Raw genomic sequence first — 20475 nt, 5'->3', positions numbered from 1 at the left:
ACACATGACCTGGCAGAGGTGTGGCACTGTGAGAGGACAGGGCCCAAGGCCCCAGGGAGGAAGCCACCTGGGCAGCGCTGAGTGCAGGGTCAGCACATCGTGTGAAAGGATCCAGAACAGCAAGAAGAGCATTGGCTGAAATAGGCAATGGGGAGTTAAAAGGAAAAACCAACCTCCCCTCCAGGACCTCTGACCTTTCTAGAGAATAAAGAGGAAGTCGAGGCGAGTCTAGACTTTGTTTTTGTTGTTGTTTGGGTTCCACATCAGTGATGCTCCTGGCCCTGCACTCAGGGATCATTCCTGGCAGTGCATGGGGTACCATATGCAATGCTGGGAATCATTGCTAGGGGTCAAACCCAGGTTGGCCTGTGCAAGCCATCACCCTATTGTACTATAGCCCCAGCCCCCAGTTCTTGACTTTGGCCTGGACATTTCTGCACCTGCCATACTGTGAGGATTCACTGCCTCCAGCATCACAGTCAGGCAATAACCAGGCAAGACACAATGGCTAACTCCAGGAGTAAAGCTGGTCCCAGAGTTAGATGAGGAGGAAACAATCATGTGTGGAGAATCCAGTGGGGGCGAAGGGGGTTGCTTATCCAGTGGGCAGCAGTGGCAAACATTGGTGCTGTGGTTTATTGAACAGGAGCCCTGCATGTATTGAGTATTAACTCAATGCGGACAGCAGAATCGAGTCGAGAGTATTTTAATGCTGTGGGCGGGATTGAGCAGCAAGTATTCTAGCCCAGTGGATGGAGTACTGAAGGTGTGATGGAGCCCTCTACCCCTGTGGCTGGCATTGAGGACGATGTCTGGCCCAGTGGATAACTGAATGTAGAATATTTTTGGCCAGAGGAGAGCAAGACCGAATGTGTGGTGTATTCTAGTCTGGTGGGTAGTATTAAGTCTGGTTTTGAGGAGGCAGAAATATTGCGTATTGAGACTGTTAATTCCCTAGACGGGGTGCTCAGGCAGGACAGGCTCTGCCTGTGTTTTGGTTTGGTGTGCCTGTGTCTCAGACACACACTTGTAGGGGATGTGAGTGATATGTGGTAAATGGCTGGAAGGGGATGAGCACTTGGCCCAGCTGCACCTATGCATTATGCATGGGAAGTTTGCACGGCAACAGCCACTGTACTGACCCCTGTCTGTAGTCAGCCTGTCGCCATGGTACCCAGGCTCTCAGAAACAGGGTCTCTGGGGTCCCCTCAACCAAACAGAGGTAATCAATCTTGCCTCACAATGCAACCCAGCCTACAAGTGTCTTGGAGAACTGCAGTGCTTTGTATTATTGCTCAAGGCATTTGCCTATCGATCTGTAAAACACAGTTGGGGCAGGGCGTCCGGCTGCCTCTGGGCCTCCTTGCAGCCCCCGGGCAAGTAGGTGCAGAGAGGGACCCCAGGGAGACCCCAGCACATGTTTTTGTGATGTGTGGGCAGTGGAAGGCCTTGCTGGCTCTATTCTAAGGCCTCTCGGTTTATTCAGTTCCTTTCACCCTTGCTCTGCAGTCTCACCCTCTCAGGGGCCTTTCCCGAGAAGATGTAATATCCTGTCCCACAGGTCTGGTGATCTGGTCCCTTGTGGGGTTCACAGGACTCGCCCCCCGGCTTCCTACAACCTGCTTCCTCAGAACAAGCCACTCACGCTCGCTTCTGCTCTCATACTTCTCACTCTTGAACTCGCATACACATGATCGCTCATGCACTCACATACATGCTCCCTCATGCACAATACTCATGTTCACTCCTCCTACATACATGTACTCTCAGGTAATCACACATCCACATACCTCCTTACACCCACATACTCCCCACATGTTCTCTTGCACACACACCCAGTCGTGCATTCCCTCTTCCGCATACTTGCTCACTCAAGCTCACCCCCACACAGACTTCCACGCTCCCACTGCAGCCACATCACACTCACATATTCTCACACATTCATTTTGCACCTCCCTGATGTGCCCACCCTGGCCCTGAACCACCCTCAACCAGAGTCCCCAAATCTCCCCCACTGCCCTGAGAGGGTGCCAGGAAGTCCAGGCCTCTCTGCCAATGCCACAGCCTGCCCCACCTGCCGACTGTCTGTCCTGCCAGAGAAGCCATGGACCCCCAGTGCCCAGCTGAGCCCTTTATCGGGGCACACAGATTCGTTCTGAGTCACAGGAGCGCTGCTGTATTTTCCATCAGATGTGCACTACCGTATTTTCCCATCAGTTGCGCGCTACCGTACTTTCCGCTCTGCTTCTCTGCTGAGCCACAGGCCGCTCAAGTGTTCCAAGTGTCCTTATAGCTCTGTGAATCTCACAGAGCAGTGAATGCTCGGCCAGCGGAGCCTCTTGGGAAAGTTGCCTTGACTCTGGCCTGGGGTCATAGGGTAAGGGAGCTCAGGCTAGAAAAGAGGGCTGGGGTGCAGGGCTGGGGTGTGCAAGGCTGGGGTGTGCAGGAATGGGGTGTGCAAGACTGGTGTGCAGGGCTGGGGTGTGCAAGGCTGGGGTGTGCAGGGTTGGGGTGCATGCCGGGCTCCTGATGGAGATCTTGATCCTCAAGCCACAGGTCACCTCTGATTGCTGGGTTTCATGACAGGAATGGAACTGCTTTCGCTTAATAGAGGCAGCCAGATGCAATTCCATGGAATCTTGCAGCCACCTAAAAATAGCACCGAGCTTCCCTCTGAATGGACAGATTTTCAAAATGAAAGTCACTGTCTCCCCTAATCAAAAGGGCCACCCCAGGGGCCTGAGGGATAGATAGCACAGCGGGAAGGGTGCTTACCTTGCATGCAGGCGACCCGTGCTCGATCCCTGGAATCTTATATAGTCCACAGCATTTTTCTCCACTTAGCCCCACGTCTTCCTTCCTTGCTCTCCTCTGAGCCAAGTTTCAGGGTGACCTGACTTCACCCTGAAAGCCTTCCAGATCTGGTTCTATTCAGACAAAGACAATCCAGAGAATAAGGTTATTTGCTCCAGCTGAGGAAACACTCTTAGGGGTCCAGTTGCAAGGGTGGGACAAGGTATGAATCCAGATATGGGGAATGGCCCCTTGGGCAGAGAGTACAGGGGTACAGCGCCGGCCCTGTATGCAACTGAGTCCCCAGAATCAGCCAGGAGTGATCCCTGATCTCAGAGTCCTGAGCACCATGAAATGTGCTCAGAAAAAAAGTTGTTTGGTTTGGTTTGGTTTTGGTTTTGGTTTTTGGGTCACACCTAGCAGCACTCAGGGGTTACTCCCGGCTCTAGGCTCAGAAATCGCTCCTGGCAGCTTGGGGGACCATATGGGATGTCAGGATTTGAACCACCGTCCTTCTGCATGCACAGCAAATGCCCAACCTCCATGCTATCTCTCTGCCCCCTCCCCAAAAAATGTTTTTTAAATGCCCCCAAGAGGACCAGAACAGTAGCACATTGCATCCCCAGCATCCCATATGGTTATCTGAGCTCTGCGAGGAGTGATCCCTGAGCAAAAACAAAAGACTAAAAGAGAGTTTTCCCCTTGCAGCTAAATCCCCAGGAAGTCCTGCCGGGAGGGGCCATTTCATCCTCTTAGGGATCCCAATCCAGAGGGAGACACGAAGCAGAAGCAAAGGTGGCAACCACAGCCATAAAGTGCCCCACAGCCGGTCCCTATGCATGTCTCCACAGGAGTGGCAAGTGGGGTAGAGGGTCTATATTCTGACTGAACAGGACCCTCCCCCACCTCCCACAGTTCCCCTCAAACCCCCCCACCTCCAGTTTGCTGTCTGGTAATAATCCAGGCCAGCACTTAAAGGAACTTTAGGGGAGGAGGAGGGTAGCTTGCAACTTAGGGCACCTTCCTTGCCATCTAAGACTTCAAGTTCTCTCCATGGGGGGCCGGAGAGATAGCATGGAGGTAGGGCATTTGTCTTACATGCAGAAGGATGGTGGTTCGAATCCCAGCATCTCACATGGTCCCCCAAGACTGCCAGGATCGATTTCTGAGCATAGAGCTAGGAGTAACCTCTGAGTGTGCTGGGTGTGACCCAAAAACAAAACAAAACAAAACAAAAAAGTTCTCTCTACAGGTCAATGCAATTGGGAAGGAAAGGGGAAGGAGGACAGAAGGGGAGAGAGGGGAGTAGAGGGGAACAGAGGGGAGACAAAGACAGGGGCGAAAGAAGGGAAGGGAAGGGACAGTCCAGGTGAAAATCAGGGCAGGCAGGGGACTCAGCTTCCAGCCATAGTTGGGTCCCACAAGGGCATCTGCAGTGTCACACACTTTCCCAGAGCCTGCCAGGCTCCCAAGCTCTGAGCCTGCTCACTTGTCTTTCCTGCCAGAGAGAAACATGGTGGGGTCTTGCAGGTGAAACCTGCTTCAAGGCAGGGGAGCCCGGGGAATGGGATCAGTCAGGCTAGTGTCCACGGGATGGTCCAGGTTCTCACCCACCCTCTTTCCTACAGCTCGTCTTCTGCAGAGACTGCAAGGAGCCGGACCACGAGGGCGATTGCAGCACCGCATATGAGGCCGAGGGGGCCACTGCCCAGGTACACTCCCTCCCTGGAGGCAGAACTATCTGTGGGGAGCTGATAGAAAATATTCCCAGGAGGAAATGCCTGCTTGTCTGGGTTGGGGCATGGGTACCCACAAACCCCTTTGCTCTCATTCCTAAACCACCTTGGGGCTAAGCAGCAGGGTCCCTGATGGCTAGTGGGTGTGGGGGACTCTGCCCAGCCAAGGTGCCCTAGAAGGGCTGCCTACAAGGAATGAGGATACAGCTTGCTTCCTGGGGCTGACACAGAGGGGCCACCTCTAAATCAAGCACCAGCACTGTCACCCCACTTCTTGGGGCCAAAGAGATAGCACAGCATGAGGCCACTGGCCTTGCATATGGCCAACCCAGGTTCAATCTCCATCCCATATGGTTCCCAAGCACTACCAGGAGTGTTTCCTGAATGCAGAGCCAGGAGTAATCCATGAGCACCACCAGGTGTGGCCCCAAGAAATAAAAGAATGCCACGAGAATAGGACCATTTCCATGAAGAATGGCACTTGGAAAATGGCACCGCTATTTACATAAGAAAGAAATGAAGGTGCTGGAGAGATAGCATGGAGGTAAAGCGTTTGCCTTGCATGCAGAAGGATGGTGGTTTGAATCATGGCATCCCATATGGTTCCCCGAGACTGCCAGGTGCAATTTCTGAGTGTTAAAGCCAGGAGTAACACCTGAGTGCTGCCAGGTGTGACCCAAAAAACAAACAAAAAAAAATGGAAGGAAGGAAGGAAGGAAGGAAGGAAGGAAGGAAGGAAGGAAGGAAGGAAGGAAGGAAGGAAGGAAGGAAGGAAGGAAGGAAGGAAGGAAGGAAGGAAGGGAAGGAAGGGAAGGAAGGGAAGGAAGGGAAGGAGGGAGGGACGAAGGGAGGGACCAAGGGAGGGACGAAGGGAGGGACGAAGGGAGGGAGGGAGGGAGGGAGGGAGGGAGGGAGGGAGAGAAGGAATGAAGGAGGGAAAGAAAGAACTGGACCCCTAATATTGTTTGATGCCCAGAAACCAGTTCAGAATATGCTGCAGACTTGAATTTAAAACCAAAAAGAAAAAATGGGAACAATATGTTATCCAACTGAAAAGCTTCTGCACAGCCCCCCCAAAAATCCACAAAAATGAAAAAGCAACCTAGGAGGCCAGAGCATACCAGGGAGGGTGTTTGCCTTGCACATAACCAACCCAGATTTAATTTCCGGAATCCCATAGGGTTCCCCAGAGCCTACCAGGAATGATTTCTGAGTGCAGAGCCAGAAGAGATCATCACTGAGATTGCCAGTGTGGCCACCCACCCCCCAAAAGCAACCTCGGAAATGGGAGGCTAATAAGCCACATCCAAGCTAACAGTTCATATACCAAATATGCAGAAGTGAACTCAGGCAACTCATAGTAAAAACTGTGAAAGACACAGGCTAGTGCAGATGGCTGCACAGAGATCAGGAAAGGGGTGGACACTTAGCACAATGGGGAGGGCGCTGGCCTAGTCCATGGCCATATGGCCATCCCATATGGTCCACCAAGCCCTGCCAGAATAATTCCTGAGTGTAGAGGCAGGAATCAGTCCTGAACATTAGCAAGTGTGCATCTTAAAAATAAATAAATAAATAAATAGATAAATAGATAAATAAATGGGGGCCAGAGTGATAGGGCATTTGCCTTGCACACAGCCTACCTGGATGGACCCGGCATCCTATATGGTACCCTGAGCCTGCCAAGAGCGATTTCTAAGCATATAGCCAGGTATAACCCCTGAGAGCTGCCAGGTGTGGCCAGGTGTGGCCTAAAAAAACCTCAATTAATTAATTAACTAATTAAATGGTGGGTTGGATGATAACAGGCAGGGCATTTGCCTTACACGCTGCTGACCCAGATTTGATACCTGGCATCCCCAAATGGTCCCCCAAGCCTGCCAGGAATGATTCCCGAGCGCAGAGCCAGAAGTAACTCCTGAGCCACCGGTGTGTCCCTAATCCCCCCCCCAAAAAAAAGCAGACAAAATAGTTGAATGGACATTTCCCCAGAGGTGACATGCAAAAAGCCAATGGGTGCATGACAAGGCAATTGGGGATATGGAACCAGAGGGGAGAGAGCAGCTTTCCCAGAGCAGGACACACCCGTGCAGACTCCCCCGGGCACAGGCTTGTTCCTATCCAGCACTCCCCACCCACAACCAGCTGGGCATCCACTCTGCCTGACAAACCTCTGCCCTGCTCGAGTGTGCATGCTGAGTGCAATGCTACAGCTCACAACATGCACCAGGCATGACCACACACATAGTGTGCAACTATGCACTGCACACGCCCCGTGGAGACACCCGCTGTGTGTGGGTGCAGCTGCCTGAATGCCACCAGAGAAACCCTAGCTTAGTTCCTTTTTTTGGTTTTGTTTTATTTTGTTTTGGGGGGTTACTCCTGGCTATATGGTCAGGTTCCTGATGCAGCAGGAGCAGGAAGAGCAGTGCAAGGCGTGAACTGAACAGCAGGTGGCGCCCGATGCCTTTGGGAAAGGGCTGAGGTGTATCGGGGCAGACTGGAAAACACACACACACACACACACACACACACACACACAGGCACAGACACACACACACACAGGCACAGACACACACACACACAGGCACAGACACACACACACACACACACACACACACACACACACACCTACCTCTGCATCCCTGCCTAACATCTCTAGTGTTAGCCACTGGGGGACACCTCACTGGCCTCTCTCAACCCATAGAGCCATCAGAGCCCATAGAGCCCAGAGCACCCCAAGTCCAGGGTCAGCAGTGCTGAGTGGGCCAGTCTAGGGTGGCCTGGCTCTGTGCCCTCCCAGACAGATCCCCGGGGGGACAGAAACGCAGGGCCTGCCACAGGAGCCCCACTGGCCAAGTCTAGGAGCTTCCTCTGTTCCCACCAACCCTCCTGTCTGGTGCCAGCCCCTCACTCTCCCTCGAACCTGTCCAGAGTTCCCCCAGACTTCCCTTCAGAAAGAACTGGGGTTGCATGCTCAGGGCGCTGGTGTCAGACTAACAGCATCAGGAATGTCCTGGGTTGTTCCTTGTCCCCCACCGCTTATCAGCCACTTATCCTGATGTGGCCATGAGGGATGTGATAGATGTGGCCAGTACTGGCCCTTGGTAAAGACAAGTAACCCTCCTGGGCTGGGCCTCGTCTAGCTGGGCTTTCCCAGGAAAGAAGGCATCCTGCTTCAAAACCATACCATGGGGCCAGAGAAACAGGGCAGTGGGGAAATACTCAACATCACATCAACACTCAACCCCAGTATGGTCCCTCCCAGCACATATGGTCCCCTGGACACTGCCAGGAATGATTTCTGAGCAAAATAAAAAATAAGTCCTGTGCACTGCCTGGTATGGCCCCAAAACTTAAAGACAAAAAAAAATGTGTCTCCAGGGGGACTGGAGCAATAGCACAACAGATAGGGCATTTTGCCTTGCATGCAACTGACTGGTTTGATCCCCAGCATCCCATATGTTCCTCCAAGAACTGCCAGCAGTGATTCCTGAGTGCAGAGCCAGGAGTAGTCCTAGACTGTGGCTGCCTGGTATGGTCAAAACAAACAAACAAAAAAGTGTGTTCATGGGCTGGCGAGAGACAATGCAACACTTTGCGTGTGTTGAGTTCACTCTCTCTAACACCACATGATACCTTGGGCATTGTGAGTTCACCCCAAATTTGGCAGCTGTAATCAAATTCTCAATTAGCTGCTGGAGCCAGGGCTCACCAGCAGAGGGCAAGCTTCTCAAAGCTTCAGTAGATGCCAGCTTCGACTTGAGTCTGTGAGATTCTCAGTTATCCTTGGCCCATGTGCGAGTTTTCTGGACATCCTGGTGGAAGGTGGATGACAAGGCATTGTCTCAAAGCTGGTGCTTGCCAGCCCTCCCTGCCACCTAAGTCTCGCCCTCTGCATGCCCAGTGACCAAGCAGATGATGTCATACATGGTTTCCTCAAGCAGAAAATGTGATATGTTTGTGCGCTGCTTTCCCCTTGTTCCTGCTTCCCACACCTGGGACAAATGGAGTTCCCTGCATTTCCTTCAAAGAGGCTTCAGGCCATCAGGGCCTCCGCAGTGTCTCCATCATGGCTGCTAATCAGAGGCATAAACCACTGTCGTCGGATTGTTCCAGGCATCATTTTTGCTAGTGCAAATTGCAGGACGCTGGAGACTCTGTGCCAAACACTGTAGCTTCTATTTGTTGTATGCTGTGTGAAAGCTGTCAGACTCCTTTGCGTAGTCCTAATAACAGCCAAATTCCAAGCTCAAGAGCTTGAATTTGGGTGATATTTTAGTGGTGGTTGATCTCAAGTTTTATCATTTTACTTTGAAGTTGGACTTTTGGGGACCATCCCAAGAAGAGCATAGGGAGCTGAGGGTCCTGTCCCAGGGATTTTGAGCCAAGAGATTGAATGCCAGGGCAGGAGGACATGGTGCTGCTCAGAGCTTCCCACCCCACCCCACCATGATGCTTAAGATTATTCAGGTTTCTCAAACAGTGTTTCGGGGGCATCTTGGCCTGTACCCAGTGATGCTCAGTAGGGCCCATATGGTGCCAGGGATGAAACTGGGGTTGGCCAACCCAGAAAGCTGTTCCTCAACCCTGTCCCTTCTCTTGGGCTCCTAAAGTTTGGCTTTTCCAAGTTCTTCACTCCTGGGGAATATTTGCTGGCTCCAGTTTTCTTCCGTGCAGGTGCATTTTCAATTTCTCCTGAGAGATGGTTGCTTTTGTCACCAATTAGGTGAGGATGTTTATTTTAATTTTTTTAGTTTGGGGGCCACGCCCAGCAGGGCTCAGGTATCACCCCTGGCAGGCTTTGGGGAACCATATCGGATATTGGGGATCAAACCCAGGTCAACCATCTGCAAGGCAAATGCCCTCCCCACTGTGCTATTGCTCCAGTCAAGGTGGTGATTGTTCTTGTCACCGGTTCTGTGTGTGAGGCCCCTCAAGGAACCAGGCTGAGCCCAGGTGACTTGTGTCATTCCTGTCAGTGGCCTGTCCTAAACAGCCTTTCTCTAGGACCTCAACCCCTTCAAGATCCCCTACCTGCTCCATCCAGCTAGCTTTTCTCTGTTTTATTCTGGTATGAAGTAGAGGATTTAGAGCAAGAGAGCAAGAATGAGAGAGAGAGAGAGAGAGAGAGAGAGAGAGAGAGAGAGAGAGAGAAGGAGGGAGGGAGGGAGAGAGAGGGAGGGAGAGAGAGAGAGGGAGAGAGAGAAAGAGCTAGAGGAAGAGTGAAGTGCAATGGACTGAGGTAATTGCAGGAAACCTTGATGCTTTCCCTGCTCCACCTGGTCTCCCCAGAAATATGGAGAAGCTCTGGGCAACCCTAAGTGAGAGCCAACAAAAAAAGCCCCCCAAAAGGAGGGATGAATAAGAAAGCATTTCTTTCCACCTACATGTTCGGCCCTCAGCAAATGTACTTTGTTACAAGTATTCAGAACAGGTTGGACCACAAAATTCATCATAAACTGGACAAGGGACAGAGAGATGGTGCAGCAAGGAGGGCATTTGCCTTGCATGCGGCTGACCTGGCTTCACTCCCCAGCACCCCATAAGGTCCCTTCAATGTTGCCAGGAGTGATCCCTGAGTACAGAGCCAGGAATAACCCTTGAGTGCTGATGGAAATGGCTCAAACAACAACAAAACTTTTTCTTAATTTTAAGCCACATCCAACAGCACTCGGGGGTTACTCCTGGCATGCTTGGGGAAATCTAGGAGTTGCCAGGAATTGAACCCAGATTGGCCACATGCAAGAGAAACACTCTCCCTGCTGTGCTATCACCCTAGCTAGCTGCACAAACCAGGCAATTGCTGCTGCTTTCTTGGCTCAGGTGGGAAGGTTACTTCCACGCGTGGCCAGGTTGATTTGCTTGCTCTGAGCTCCTGGGCCAGCTGCTTCCACTTCTCAGAGATTCTGGCCCCAGCTCTGCCCTGTCCCATTGAACCTGACTCAACTTAATGCCACTGTCTGCCCCTCAGGCCTACCGTGTGGATGAGGTGGCCGCAGAGCAGGCCCGCTGGGAGAAGGCATCCAAGGAGACCATCAAGAGCACCACCAAGCCCTGCCCCCGGTGCCGGGTGCCCGTGGAGAAGAATGGTAAGTGCCTATGGGGTCCCCACAGTCAGGAGTCCTGCTGGCAGCTTCTTGGGGATCCTACTTAGACTTGAAGACCTCCCAAGCCTGGGCGGAGGGTCATGGTTTGTTGTTTTCATTTGCTTGCTAGCTCTGGTACCTTTCCTGGCTGCACTCCGGGCTTATTCCTACCTGTGTTCTCGGAGATCCCTCCTGGTGGGGCTCAGGGGTCCACATTGTGGTACCAGGGACTGAGTCAGGAGCAATAGCAATGAATGGCAAGTGCCCGCCCACTGTGTTCTCCGGCCCCAAGCCTTGGCTTTGGTGCCTTTTCATTTTTTTGTTTTGTTTTGTTTGCTTGGGGGCCATACCTGGTGGTGCTCCGGGGGTTATTCCTGGATACTGCAGTCAGAAATTACTCCTAGCAGGGGCCAGTGAGATAGCATGGAGGTAGAAATTTGCCTTGCATGCAGAAGGACGGTGGTTCAAGTTCTGGCATCCCATATGGTCACCAGAGCCTGACAGAAGCGATTTCTGAGCGTAGAGCCAGGAGTGACCTCTGAACACTGCCGGGTGGTGTGACCCAAAAATCAAAAAAAGAAAAAATAAATTACTCCCGGAAGTCTCAGGGAACTATATGGGATGCTGGGCGGTTGAACCCAGGTATGCTGCATTCACAGCAAATGTCCTACCTACTGTGCTATCGCTCTGGGGCCCCTTTGCACTTTCTTGATCAGCTGAGAAAGTCCTCGTTGGTGCCACAGAGAGCAAGCACAGAAGCTTTGTCAGGAGAAGAGCTTTCTGCATTAGATCATGGGCACTTGGCACATCATACCAGTGCCCAGACTCGAGAAACCCCTTGGTCATGGCCATGTTATTTGTATGATCTTGAGAAGTCAATAATCTGCGTTAGACTCCCCACCTGCTCCTGTCTCCAAGTCAGAGTTGGGAGCCCAGTGCCCTTTGCCCTTTCCCTGCACTACACAGTAAGAGTGTGGGGGACCCAAAAACACAATCTTGTGGATCCAAGCTTACCTTAGAGGTATAACCAGCTTCCAACTCTGTGCATCCATATGAAACAGTACTAACCAGAGCTTGGCATAAGGCCTGAGTGATAACACAGCAGGTAGAGTGTTTGCTTTGCACGCAACCAACTGGGGTTCAATCCCCAGCATTCCATATAGTCCCCCTGCACCTGCCAGGAGTAATTTCTGACTGCAGAGCCATTAGGAACCCCTGAGCTCTTCCAGGTCTGGCTCAAAACCCAAACAGAGTCCCTCATGTTCTGCTAACCTTGGTAACCTAAGGAGATACTATGGGATGCTGGGAATCAAACCCAGGTTTACCATGTGCAAGGCAAACATCCTACTGCATCATCTTTCTGGCCCTTGCTTGGTACTATCTCCTCAGCCCCACAACAAAAAATTTAAAGAAAACAAAACTAGACAATTGCTTCTCCTCATGGGCAGAAAGCTTGTTGCCAAAGGCAAGAAAGTGAAGCCCACACATGGACTGGTTTCATTTGTTTGCCCTGAGCTCCTGTTCCTTGTTCAGCAGGTCCTTCTTGCAGCCACGGGGACTGTTTGAATTATTTTCACTTTCATTGATTCCACCTGTAATCAATGGCCTTTGCTCTCTAGAACCTTCTTCCCTCACTTTCATCTCATCCCATTCTGGCTCACTCCCTGTGTACATGACCAGGGAAGGCTGCCTGCTGCTTACTAGGAACCCTTCTGCTCCCTACTTTGGTCCCACTCAGCAGACTAAGTTCTGTAGTCCCCAGCCCCTGACATGCACCAGCCCCTCTGGGACTTTCCAGGGGAAAAGGATCCTTAAGGCTTCTCCACATCTCCCAAACTTGCCCCAAAAGAAAAGAAATCACTGTGTTCTCACTTTTATTTATTTTTTTTATTTTTATTTTATTTTGGTTTTTTGGGCCACACCAGTTTGATGCTCAGGAGTTACTCCTGGCTAAGCGCTCAGAAATTGCCCCTGGCTTGGGAGGACCATATGGGATACTGGGGAATCGAACCACAGTCCTTCCTTGGCTAGCGCTTGCAAGGCAGACACCTTACCTCTAGCGCCATCTCACCGGCCCCTTATTTTTCTTTTTCTTTCTGGTGAGCGGACACATCAGTTGTGCTCAGGAATCACTCCTGGTAGACTCAGGGGACACTATGGGGATTGAACCTGGGTCAGCCAGATGCAAGGTACCCTCCCCACTGTACTGTTTTTTTGTTTTGTTTTGGTTTTTGGTTTTTGGGTCACACCCAGCGGTGCTCAGGAGTTACTCCTGGCTGTCTGCTCAGAAATAGCTCTTGGCAGGCACGGGGGACCATATGGGACACCGGGATTCGAACCAACTACCTTTGGTCCTGGATTGGCTGCTTGCAAGGCAAACGCCACTGTGCTATCTCTCCGGGCCCCACTGTACTGTTGTTTCATCACTCCTATCATTTCTTCATCCCCTTCTCCCCCCTCCCGTGCCATTGCCTGTCCTGTGCCCATGAGCAAATACTAGTTGTTTTGTTAGTATTCAGTGTGTGAGAGTGTCACAGGGGAACACTCTCCTCCCCCCACTGAGCACCCCATTACTATCTCATTAAATTTGAATGTAGTCCTCAGGAGGCAGTTAGAATATTCTCAAGAAACTTAAGTGATTACATGGCATTATGTTCTTTTATTATATCATTAATATCCTAAGAGTATGCTCGTTTAGGTTGATGTGTTCAAAATTATGGGTCCTAGATGAGAAATACTCAGAAACAGGGTTGCAAAGTTCTGTTTCTTTTTCATTGTATTCATTTTAATCTTCACATTGCTTGTATTATATAAGTGATATTTAAAGGAAGACAACAAAGTAACAAAATGAGGATGGGTTGAAATTCCTTTAAATTGCCTGGGGGGGGAATTGGAGTGACAGCACAGCAGTAGGGCATTTGCCTTGCATGTGGCGGAACTGGGAGCAGCCCAGATTCAATCCCTGGAGCAATTGCACAGCAGCAAACCAAATGCATTACCACTGTGCTATCTCTCCAGCCTGTTCAATGATCTTCTTAAGCCATTTTCTTATGACTCCAGATCCAACTCATAGTTTCATGACAATGTCATTATTATCATGAGAAAAGTGCATAAGAACATCTACATCTACTGACTTCAAATATTTACGGATATGTAACCAAGGGCATTAATATATATATATATATATATATATATATATATATATATATATATATATATAAATCTTATTTTGAGTATATGGCCTCAAGACCAAAAAATATAAATAAATAAAAAATTGCCTTTAAAGCCAGATTAATATAACACAGCAGGGAGGGCATTTGCTTTGCACATGGCATTTTTTAGCTTGATCCCTGGCATTTCATATGGTCCCCCAAGCCTTCCAGGAATAAGTTTTGGGGGGACCACATCCAGAGGCGCTCGGGAATTACTTCTGGCTCTGCACTCAGAAATTGCTCTTGGTAGGCTCGAGGAACATATCGGATGCCAGGATAGAATTCAGGTCAGCTGCATGCAAGGCAAACACCCTACCCACAATGCTATTGCTCCGGCTCCACTGTGAGTAACCCCTAAGCACTTGCTGAGTGTTTCCCAAAAACCAAAAAAAAAAAAAGATTTGTTTTGTTTTGTTTTGCGGCCACACTCGGCAACACACAGAGGTTACTCCTGTCTCTGCACTCAGATATTGCTCCTGGCAAGCTCAGGGGCCCATTTGGGATACCAGGAATCAAACCTAGTCTGTCCTGGGTCAGCTGCATGCAAGACAAATGCCCTACTGCTGTGCTACCGCTTCAGCCAATTAAATGCCCTTGGTTACATATCCGTAAATATTTGAAATCAGATGTAGATGTTCTTATGCACTTTTCTCATGATAATAATGACATTGTAATGAAACTATGAGTTGGAATTTGGAGTCATAAGAAAATGGCTTAAAAGATCATTGGAGGGGCTAGAGAGATAGCCCAGCGGCGTTTGCTTTGCAAGCAGCCGATCTAGGACCTAAGGTGGTTGGTTCGAATCCCGGCATCCCATATGGTCCCCATGCCTGCCAGGAGCTATTTCTGAGCAGATAGCCAGGATTAACCTCTTAGCACCGCTGGGTGTGGCCTAAAAACCAAAAAAAAAAAAAAAAAAGATCATTGGATAGGCTGGAGAGATAGCACAGTGGTAAGGTATTTGCCACTGTGCTATTGCTCCAAACCCAGGAATAATTCTTTTTTTGTTTTTTGGGTCACACCCAGCAGTGCTCAGGGGTTACCCCTGGATCTGCACTCAGAAATTGCTCCTCCCAGGCTCGGGGAACCATATGTGGAATGCTGATGATCAAACCCTACCCCCGTGCTATCACTCCAGCCCCTGGAATAATTCTTGAGTACAGATCCAGGAATTGTCCTGAACATCAAGTGTGGCTCAAAAACAAACCAAAACAAAAAATAGACTATCGGTACAAACATATTGTAGTGAACATTCAGTGTTCTGTGGGATTCAAGCAAAGAAACAGCCTTTGCCCAGCTTCCCTGAGAAATCCAGGTAGAAGCAGTTCTTGTTTTCAAATTTCATGCAAATAACATCCTCACCTCCATGTGGCCCAGGTGACTGTGCCCCAGAAGTAAACACGAGTTGGCTTTAGCCATGGGGTGGTGTCCTTGAGTGAGCATCTTCCCTCAATTTTGTGAAAGCAGGGACTTTGTCTTGCATGTCACCATGTTCCACACCCCACTGCATTCTTAGATCTCCCATCTCAAAGGGCTGGGCCCTGAGAAAAGGCGGAAAGAGAGGTTACTGTCGGTGTGCTCAGTGTAGGGGAAATCAATGAATTTGTGGGTACAGAGCATCTCACATCCCCTCAACCCCGAGCCCCAGCTTCCTCCCATTGCTGCTACCTTCTCATGCTTCAGTAATTCTGCCCTGCTATAGAACCCCAAACAAATACAAACAAATCTATTACTGCATAGTACATAGTAGACTGTTGAGTTACATGAAATATCTTTAAAATACTCAATATAAGACCAACAAAATAGCACAATATGTGCTGGGCATAGGCGTTGCTTGTACAAGAAAGACCCTGCTGGGTTCACCCCACAATATCACACTGTCTCCTGGCATTGTTAGAAGCCAGCCCCAAAGCACAGAACCAGAAGTAACCTCTGAGTTCTTGGGGTATCAATGCCCAACTTTTTTTGGTTTGATTTTTGGGTCACACCTGATGCCGCTCAGAGCTTACTCCTGACTCTGCACTCAGGGATCATTCCTGGCAGGGCTTAGGAGTGGGGGACCATATGGAATACCAATGATGGAACCCAAATCAGCCATTTGAAGGTAAGCACCCTCCCCACAGCCCTCTCTCTAGCCTCCAACAGGTTTCCATATTTGTAATAAAATAACGCATTTAGATGAAGAATCCAACTCTCCGTATACACCCCCCTCCCAAGTCGATCTCTCTGCTGGGCCCAGTTCAGAACCCACTAGGAGACACATGACCAGGGAACTACAGAACCCACAATGCCCTGCGCGCAGCGGTGGCTTTTTCTTCCGGAGGTCACTGAGGTCATCTTCCGGTCTGCAAGGTCATAATGGCGGATGGAGATGGAATGGGGCGCGTGGCCGAGCTTGCATGTGTCCGGCCTGGCCACGCGTTGCTTCCGCTGTTGGCCTCGGAATTTCCGGTGCGCACCGGACATTTTGGGGCAGTGGGCGGGGGACGTCTCCACGCCCCATGCCTAGGGAAGAAAGTAATGGCGCCGCTCCAAGGCACGGATGCGCGCGCTCTGGAACCACCACCCACCCATCCCAGCGCCGCCATTGCATCATGCAACAGCGCTGACCCTCATGCCCTTTCTTTGTCCGCAGGAGGATGCATGCACATGAAGTGCCCGCAGCCCCAGTGCCAGCTCGAGTGGTGTTGGAACTGCGGCTGTGAGTGGAACCGCCTTTGCATGGGGGATCACTGGTTCGACGTGTAGCCATGGCTGAGGCAGCCCTGTTGGACACACCCACCCTCCGTCCCTCCACCCACCCACCCCAGTTACACGTCTACATGCTAACATCGGCACAGGCGCACGTACGTACATGCACACACACATACACACACACACACACACACACACGAAAACACCTACAAATGCACAATCACACACACTATCATATGCCAGTTTGTTATGTTAATTCAATGCAATAGGACCTTGGGGAGGGTCTTTGCCTTCCACAAGATCGATGCAGGTTCAGTCACTGACATCCTTTTAGGAGTGATTTCTGAGCACCATCCAGTGTGGCTCAAAACAAATCAAAATAATAACGAAGGCAACTTCCACAGTCTCCTGGGTCAGTTGAAGGCCAAACGTTATTGGGACTTAATGGGACAAATGGATTATCAGTGCTGACTACACACGTTCTGCTAAACAGCAGGATATGTAGATTCTAATAACACTGGGCTTTGGGGAAAAACTACTGTTCACTTCATGTATGGCTGAAATCATATCCTGTCTTCTTATATTTCACCAGGCTGTGTGGTAAAAGATTTAAACTATAGACAATGCAGCCCACAGGCAATCTTGTATTACCATGGGTCATCTCTGAATGTAATTTTTAGAGTAGAAATGCAATCTCAGGGTTTGAATCATCTGTGAATGGGTCCGAGACCTGAGGTCCATCGCGATGAAATAAATGTTATGTCCTCTACTCCTTCTGTGTTCTGGTCTCTGTTCAGACAAGTGAGTACATAACAGCTCACGCTGATCAATACCTCCTAAGCTCTCCTCAGATCACAAGAAGGAAGTTACAGGAGATATTCTCAGGCCCCTGCCCTGCTCTTTTTGCCCCAGTAGTACTGGTGAGGAGTATAGCTCAGAAGTAGAGCCCCCTCAGCTTCATCTGTGTGGGGGCCTGGGCTTAATCCCTGACTCTAAAAGATAAACAATAGGGGCTGAAACTATAAGTACGGTAGGGAGGGCACTTGTCAGGCAGGCTTGCTGACTGGTTCAATCCCTCACATTCCATGTGGACCCCTAAGCAACACCAGGAGGGATGCCTGAGTGCAGAACCAGGTGTGACTCCAAAACAAATTAAAAAATTACCAACAAAAGTTCAGACTGAACTTACTAGCAGCAGTAATAGTCATTTCCAGGGGCCAGAGAGAAAGCATAGTGGTAGGGCACTTGCCTTGCATGCAGTCTACCCAGGAGGCCCCGGTTCAATCCCTAGCATTCCACATGGTCCCCCAGGCCTGCAGTGAGCAATTTTTGAGTGCAGAGCCAGGAGGAACCCCTGAGTGCTACTGGGTATAGCCCCAAAACCAATCAATCAATAAAGTTTAAAAAAAACAGTCATTTCCAGACCTCAGGCAATTTAGGGTTATTGATCAAGCCACAAGTCTCTGCTTTCTTCTGATTGTCATTTTTACGTGAATCGAGGGATGCCCACGGAGAGGGGCTTCTTAGGTCTCCTATTTCCTACTCCTTCAGGCACTGTTGGAAAGATGCTCAACCCCTTGGTCAGGATGCCATTATCAGAGCACTTCCTATAGGTGCCCAGGTTCTCAGATGAGCAGTGTCCTTTTTTCCCTTTGCAGACACTTACCATCAGGCAATGGGCAAAATATTTGTTTCCAAGGATCCTCTATATATTGCACCAATGATAAAACAGCCTCTTAGGAAGCTGCAAGACAGTAAGCATGTTAGATGTTTCAGTTACAGGGAGGAGGTCAAACACTTAAACTTGATTCTATTTAACTAGCTGCCTCTTTAGAAAGAAATCACGATTTGAGGGTTTTTCTCTGAAAGTACTACAAAATCTATACTTTGCTTTGACACTTGTTTTTTTTTTTCTGCCTGGAGTTTTAGCTAATTCCTGTTGGTCTCCACTGTGAATTGAATGGATTAAGTCGCCTGTGAAAGACACTTAGAAATAGTTTTATTTGGGTTCTCTATGTGAAGCAAATGCAGGTTATTAAAGCAGCGTCTTAGAGGAAGGAAAACTTCCAAGACCAGAAAATGAGCCCTTCTCTAACTGTCAAGGGGACCCAGTTTTTTTCTGGGTATCTACCCTCTGGCCTCTAATTTGCAAACCTTCAGGAACTTTGCAGCCAGAGCTGTTCCAAGTAGACACTTTCAGTACAGGGCAGTAAATGCATCCCAGACTAGTTCCTTATTATGTGGATTGAATTTGAGTTTCAATCAACTTTTCCTCTTCGAGGACAGATGTTTGCAAACACTTAGTGTAGAAAGTCATGTTTACAGAAGATGCAGCCTACAGTGCAGCCCACTCCAATGTACATTCATATTCCTATTTCTGATGTCTCAGGGAGCTGTGACCCTACGAAAGGACACAGTGACCTTCACTGGCATGCTTTTGAGTTGAGGAAAGGAGGAGGGGATAGTGGAATGCAAACTGCCCAGACCCCATAGACCCTGTGTCCATCCCACAGCTTCTTCAGTTGCCCGTTGCTTCCATCCAACCAGGGCCAGCAGTCTTGCTGCTCCTAGAGAAAAGCCCTGAGCTCAGACCTGGGGCATGCAGAGGTGAGAGGGTCTGTGCCTATGAATGCAGGTGAGAAGGGGACTCAGGCAGGACTCATTCACCCCAGAGCTGCTTAGTGTCTGTCCCCAAGCTCACTCAGAGCTCCTTTCCCCCCAGAAATTTCTTGAAACACAGTTACTTCAGAGGCCCCAGTGACAATACCATCTGCACCTTCCCTGGCATTAGGGGTCACTTTGTTCCAATGGAAATGGACATATCTCTGGCTGTATGACTGGTTTCTAGCATTCACAAGAGATGATTTTTGCTTATGGGTGGAAATTTTACAAAGATGCCTACCCTGTCTGCACTTTGGGTGAACTGTTTCAAGCTAAGAAAATGCTGATTGTAGGAGATGCCTTCTAAGATGCCATGGCGTCCCCACATTGCTTAAGCGTGAAGCAAAGTAAGGATGAGCATGCAGTGACATTCTATTGCTGCTGGTGGTGGTCTCCCGAGTGACTTATGTGAAGTAGGGGGAGAGAGGGGCGGCAGCCTCAAGGAGGAAATCTACCACTTTCTCTCTCCCCACCTCAGCTACCCCAGAAGGGTTGGGGAGATCTAGGACTGATGGTCTATAGTGAGCCCCTATAGAGCACAGACCTCACAGCCCACCAGTCCCACAAAGCAGCTATCATGATGCACCTGACATCCACTTGTTCTGCCAAGAGCAGGACTTAATCACCACCCACTTTCTAAGGAAGCTGTGGACTCAGGCAAGAACAGGGAATTGCTCTTTGCAAGAAAAAGACCTTACCTAGGTCTTTCAGGAAGAAAAGAGCAATGAAGTAAAATCAAAGTTTATTTAGGAATTCTGAGGAAGGAGAAAGAAACTGTGTGTGTTTGTGTGTGTGTGTCACACAAAAGGAAGTATACAGTTCTCCAAAGTTGGAGAGCCCTAGTACACATTCCAAGTGTGTGAGAAAGTATGAAATGGACTGACGAGATATATAACAGGTAAGGCACTTGCTCTGCACATGGCTAGCCCGGGTTTAATCCCTGACATTCCATTTGGTCCTCACCCCCAAGCACTGCCAGGAGTAACCCTGAGTACTGCAGGGTGTAGCCCAAAAATGAAAACTAAAGAAGTATGTAAGTTAACATCTTAAGAGGGGAGGTGGGGCCGGGAAGGTGGCGCTAGAGGTAAGGTAGTCTGCCTTGCAAGCGCTAGCGTAGGACGGACCGCAGTTCGATCCCCCGGTATCCCATATGGTCCCCCCAAGCCAGGGGCGATTTCTAAGCGCATAGCCAGGAGTAACCCCTGAGCGTCAAATGGGTGTGGCCCAAAAAAACAACAACAACAAATAAAAGAGGGGAGGTGCAAGTGGCATGTATATGGGCTGAAAAAG

General features: G+C 49.7%; 1 protein-coding gene across 1 annotated transcript in view; it reads left to right on the top strand.

Moving 5' to 3' along the window:
* The window catches only part of PRKN (parkin RBR E3 ubiquitin protein ligase), a 1108857-nt gene extending 1091564 nt beyond the window's left edge, over positions 1-17293 (top strand). The window contains exons 10-12 of the mRNA XM_049765509.1: positions 4422-4505; positions 10504-10621; positions 16466-17293. Of these exons, the coding sequence (XP_049621466.1) occupies positions 4422-4505; positions 10504-10621; positions 16466-16578 (315 nt within the window). The 3' untranslated portion in view covers positions 16579-17293. The remainder of the gene's footprint in view (positions 1-4421; positions 4506-10503; positions 10622-16465) is intronic.
* The last annotated feature ends 3182 nt before the right edge of the window (positions 17294-20475 follow it).

Source organism: Suncus etruscus, chromosome 18, assembly GCF_024139225.1.
Source record: "Suncus etruscus isolate mSunEtr1 chromosome 18, mSunEtr1.pri.cur, whole genome shotgun sequence".
NCBI lineage: Eukaryota > Metazoa > Chordata > Mammalia > Eulipotyphla > Soricidae > Suncus > Suncus etruscus.
The sequence above is the reverse complement of the archived record's forward strand: the minus strand, read 5'-3'. Positions and strand labels throughout refer to the sequence as shown.